Consider the following 6,000-nt stretch of genomic DNA (forward strand, 5'->3'; position numbering starts at 1 on the left):
ACGCACAGTACAGGAAACATGGCAGCAAATTATACAAACGCAAACAATACACACATCATAAGCACTAATCACGCATAGTATATGCATAACATATGCACAAAAACGCACATTGCAGAAAAAATGGCAGCAAATTATACGCACGCATAAAGTATGCACAATATAAGCAAGGATCACGCAATGTGTACTCATAGCATACGCACAAAAGACGCATTGCGTACGCACAGCCTACGCATATATTACTCGGTGCTTAATATTTAGTTAGATTTAATGTTTCAAATTTTAACATAAATTCATCATAAACCATGAATACAGAGAAAACACGATGACATCGAAGTATCAAATATTTAAAAAATTTTGAGAAGCAATGCATACACATAAAATAAGCATAAAATAAGAAGATTTTCAGAAGCTTGAACACCAACACATAGCATAATCATAAAATACGCAATACGGAGCAGAAAATATAGCATTAAGTTACCTTTCTCTTTGGGGGTGACGACATCTTTGAAGAAACTGAGTGAAGAATGCTTGAAATTGCTCAGGAGTGAATGCTTGAAAGTTTGAATTTTTGCTGGAACTTGAAAATCTAAACGTCGCCTCTGCATTCGACCTAAATCAGGTTTAAATGTTGATGCCACGTCGACATCTCACTAGGCGCGCCACGTCGGCAACTGGGGGGGGTGGGGCGTACTGAAAAAAAAGAAACTTTAGGTTAATTTTTTTAGCGAAGCAGCGCCCATAGTTGTCAATGGAGTAAAATAACGCGCGCCATGGCATACGGCGTGGCGCGGCGCACCTACGGCGCCATGTTCATGGCCAGGCGCATGTGTTTAAAATAGCGCGCGCTATTTGCGCCACATGTAAGCCATGGCGCATTGCGCACGGCGCAAAATAGCGCGCCAAATTGTTTTTAAATTTCCGTATACTTATGAATATTTTTTATATTTTAAAATATATCTATATTTTAAGATAAACGACTATTCATTGCCCTAATTTCACGAAAGATTTTCTGTTTGCTGCATCCGCCGAACACATCCCGTAGTCCCTAAGTCGAGGTCGCTGAATCTATCCCGAAGTCGAAAGTTTTTTGTTTTCTATTTGCTGCATTCGCTACTTCCGCCGAATCCAGCCGAATCTGTTCCGAAGTTGAAGTCGTCGTTTCCGCCGAATCGTCCCGCAGAGTAGTGCTTCTGCCAAATCCGCCCCTCCTTCGTCTGTTCTAATAAAAAATCTTACCAGCTGACTTTGATTTGCAACCTCCGTCAGTTCCGCACAGCTCAGTTGTTTTGCACGGCTATTTCTTACAAGAATTTACAACTTAACAGGTATGCTCGGTATCATTAGGTACATTCTCGGTACCGCTAAGTACATGCTCGCTACCGCTATGTATATGCTGGATACCGCTCGGTACCGCTAGTTACTTGCTCTGTACCGCTTGGTACAGCTCGGTACAACTAGGTACCAGCTCGGTACAACTAGGTACCAGCTCGGTACAACTAGGTACACGCTCGGTACACACTCGGTATTACTAAGTACATGCATGATACTGCTCGGTACCACTATGTAAATGCTCGATACCGCTCGGTACATGCTCGATACCACTAGTTACATGCTTTGTACCACTCGGTACAGCTCAGTACAACTAGGTACACGCTCGGTACATGCTCGGTATTGCTAAGTACATGCATGATACTGCTCAGTACTGCTATGTAAATGCTCGGTACCGCTCGGTACAGCTCGGTACAGCTAGTTACATGCTTTGTACCGCTCGATACAATTAGGTACATGCTCGGTACTGCTATGTAAATGCTCGGTACCGCTCGGTACAGCTCGGTACAGCTAGTTACATGCTCTGTACAGCTCGGTACAACTAGGTACATGCTCGGTATCACTTCCTAATTTCCATACAAACGAACTTCAAAATTTCTCTTATAAACGAAAACCCCCGCAAGGGCGCTCCCAAAATTCCTCTATCATTTCTTCCAGCTGATTGGTGGTTGGCATATGGATAAGGAGCTCCAAATTTATAAAGCTTTGCTATCAAAGTCATAAGTTTAACATGTAGTTCATCTGGATGCGAACGCAATTGGAGTATTTTTGAACATGTAAGTATTTTACAATGTATGTGTTGATTTTTTATATATGTTCATAATATAGTAATGTAATAATATTTTAATTGCAGCTTCATAGCAAACGAAGAAGCAAATTGGATCATGGTCGCTTAAAGGATTTAATTTATGTGAAATATAATAGAGCACTGATTCGGAGATTCAATCATCGTGATGTCATTGATCCTATTTCTTTGACTGAGATAGATGATGCAAATGAATGGCTAACAGGAAAATTAGATGATGAGTCTGATGAAGAAAATGACTTTATTGCTGGAGAGGAAGATTTAACTTGGATAAGTGTTGCTAAAGCTACTGGTGTTTATTATAAAAGCTATAATATTCGGGAAAGATCTAAAGGGAAAGAGAAAGAATCTTCAATTAGGCATGATGTTGCTATTGAGAATAATGATGAGGAGGGTGATGAAGAGGATTATGAAGTAGGAGACAATGTTGAAGATGATAATGAAGCTTTTTTAACATTTGCTGATGATGATGATTTTCAAGCAGAGTAGATTAAATTCATATTTGATCTTTTAAAAAAAGATTGTAATATTTGAATTATGAGATATTTGATTGTTACTTAGTCAAACTTATATATGTTATGATTGTCTTTTATTATTATGATAGCTTGTCTTTTATTTTTAATAATATTTCATATTCATGCTTATTATTTTATATTTTTTATATAGCTTGCGCCATGTTCAAAATAGTGCGCGCCGCGCTATGCGCCATGGCTCCAAATGGAACTTTGAGCCATGGTGTGCCATTCGCCGTTAATAGGTATGGCGGTGCCTTAAATATATGAGGCGAGGCGCGCCTCAGTAAACTTGAGGCGTAAGCCTCATAAACTGAACTTATTGTGTGGGCTTTGAGGCTTAAATGGACAAAATTGCGCTGAGGCGCCTCAAGGCGTGCCTCTTATTACGCAATTTTAAACATTGACGTTGGACAAACATGAGATGCCTAAATGATAGGGGCCATGATTGTGGTTGTGGAAATGGTTGGCGTCAAGCTTCAATTTTGAAACATCGTTAGACTTTGGTGTTGAGATGATTTTGAAATGTTGATATTGTGAAGGTGTCAGACGTCGACGTTGAGATGACTTCGGACATTATTGTGAAACCCTAGTCATGACCTGTTGACTGTTAGAGAGTAATGAAAATGAGAATGCTCAGGAAATGATGTATTAAGTGTGGATGATTGATTTGTGGTTGTGAAGATGAAATAATAAGTTTTTTAATTTTTAATGAATAAAAATTTGAAATATAAGAAATTATATTAAAAAATATTTTTTCATATCTAATTTAATTTTTTTTAATCGAACACATCTTATGCGAATCCAACATGTGTCAGATGCGTGTTAGATGCGTGTCATGTTCGATATGTGTCGGATAATGCATACATACCTCTTTGAAAAGTGTTAGTTTATGATAGGTGAGCTCATGTTTGTCATTCACTGTACGTAGAATTTTTTTTTTTTTATATCACCCAAATGACCTCTAAACTTTCTGCATACACTCTTAGTTGATTCATCACAATTAAGTAGTCCTCCATATTCTCCACCTCCTTTATTTGTAGCGCTTTAAATTCAGCCGAAGCATTTAAAACTAAACCTTATGATGTTTTCTACTTTTTAGGTCATTTAGATTATCTCCATGCTTGCTTTGAATTAGATGCATTAACCATTTTGTAAAAATTTGCTTCATCTAAGATTTGATAGATGAAGAAGAGCACCTTGTTGTCCTTCTCTCAAGTTTCTTTTAAGGAGCCCCTTGGGGCATTGATAACTTGTTTTATCGTGAGACTAAATATAGTTATTTTGTACCACTTCCTAAATGTCTTGGGCGGCGAATAATTTTTTTTTATAAAATTTGGACATTCCAATTTTCATAGCTCTCCTTTGAGAGATGAGACACTTGTAGATTCATGTTGCTTGCTAGTTTCCTATGAACCTTGCTATAATAGCACTTTGAAAAAAAAAATTGCATGGAGGATATAGGAAGAAAGTACTCTTCCTGCTAAGGTCTATTTATACTAATTGCATGGAAGATCCTAGATGTTGTAACATCCAAGTACTTCTTGCTATCCATAGCTTATTCTAGATATTTTGACAACAATCTTCATATAACATTTTCTAGATATATTAGCACATGGAAGATTCTAAATCCTTACAACTTTCAACAATTTCCTACCATCTAGAGATTTCTGTAACAATTTTCATGTATAATTTTTTAAGTACTCGTTCACTCATTAATTAATTATTTATTTTTTCAAACATTTACTGCCTCATGATCACCAGTGAGAATTTTTGTCTTGCAGCACTGGAAACCATTGTTGAAATAGCAAACATGCGGTCCTCTATTCTCTCTTCTTTTTCTCAGTTGCAGAAGGACAACTTAGACATCTCTAGATGGAAACCATAAATGCTCAGATTGAGGCTCAATTTTCTTATCGTTGATTTCGTTGACATGTGAAACCTCAATGTTATTTTTCCTACCAGCTTTACATCTAAATAAATCCACTTGGTCCCTGATCCTACTACAAGAAGCATGCACCTCAAAAGCTTATGATTATGATTTCCTTAACTGAGACAATCCTTAGTTTGTGGCTATTTACCTCATGCATAGAGGTCCAAATATTGCCTCTTGGCACTCACCCTTATGTCCAAAGGATTCACCTTCATTGACTAACTTTGTAGGATAATCCTTAGTTTGTGCCAAACAATGAATTTTAATTATTTTCTTTACTTTCTTTTTTAATGCTTATGTTTAACTCTAGAAGTGTATTTGGATACCTACTAGAGTTTGCTTTGTTAAGAAGTAGAATCATGGTAGTCTAAGGAATATTTCATTGCATTTAAAATTGCACGCGTACAAATATAAGTATGATATAATTGTGTTTTAAAGGCCAAATACCAAGGTTGTGAAAATCATGCCAAACAACAAATTAAAAAAAAAAAAAGAGAGGTTCACGATTCGACGAGTTGAACGGATGCTGTAATAAATAATAATATTAATAAAAATTAATAAAATTAACATACTAATGATGTTTTCATTCAAAAATATGCAAGAAAACATGAAATGAAATATAAAACTTACATAATTATTAAAAGAAATATTTTTAAAATCTTCATAAAAAAGCAGAATAATTCCAAACCTCATAATTCTAATAATTTACACTCATAATATGATAATTTTAAATTTAAATCTATTTCAATTTTTTAAATTTGATTTTCAATCTAAATTTAATTTATATATAACCATATAATTTAATATAACTTATTACTAATTTATATTATATATTTAGATATAATTTATAAATATAAATTATATAAACAATTAACAAAATAAAATTATGTATATAAATTAATCATGTGTATAATTAAATATATAAAAATTAATTATTTATAATAGATAATTAAATATATCAAAAATTAAATATATAAAAACTAAATATTATAAAAAAATAAATATTATTCACATTATAAAAGTTAACTGTACAATATATAATCAACTATATAAAATATAAATAGATAAAAATTAATATTATCAACTAAAAAAATAACTATTGTTCATATTATAAAAATTAATTAAAAAAACTTAAAAAAAGAAGTGTCTTGTATACATGAAACTAAAGATAGATTTTTTTCTTTGTATGATTTAATTCCACATCACTTGTGAAGTTATGTTTTGTTTGGTTCATATAAATTTTTGCCTTTTACTCCTCATAGGAGCTTGAGTGTTGGAGAAATGTCAGAATATTGGAAGCTATATTTACATTTTAGAAAATGGGGACTAGTTCAACGGTTCAACCTAGTTTGATGTAGAACTAACAGTTTTTTTTTTTGGTTCTGCCTAGTTTGATGGAACACTAGGTTCTTTAGTTGAGT

At 34.2% G+C, this 6,000-nt stretch overlaps 1 protein-coding gene across 3 annotated transcripts in view; it reads left to right on the forward strand.

Moving 5' to 3' along the window:
• The window catches only part of LOC110094122 (coiled-coil domain-containing protein 115), a 48,158-nt gene extending 43,652 nt beyond the window's left edge, over window positions 1–4,506 (forward strand). Inside the window, exon 9 of one of the 3 annotated variants that reach the window (XM_028696242.1) lies at window positions 4,431–4,464. In XM_028696242.1, the coding sequence (XP_028552075.1) occupies window positions 4,431–4,449 (19 nt within the window). In that variant the 3' untranslated portion in view covers window positions 4,450–4,464. Of the gene's footprint in view, window positions 1–4,430 lie in introns of all 3 variants that reach the window. The other 2 variants (XM_020819276.2, XM_020819282.1) reach the window with 2 other exon arrangements.
• The last annotated feature ends 1,494 nt before the right edge of the window (window positions 4,507–6,000 follow it).

The sequence above is a fragment of the Dendrobium catenatum genome, unplaced genomic scaffold (genome assembly GCF_001605985.2).
Source record: "Dendrobium catenatum unplaced genomic scaffold, ASM160598v2 fragScaff_scaffold_721, whole genome shotgun sequence".
NCBI lineage: Eukaryota > Viridiplantae > Streptophyta > Magnoliopsida > Asparagales > Orchidaceae > Dendrobium > Dendrobium catenatum.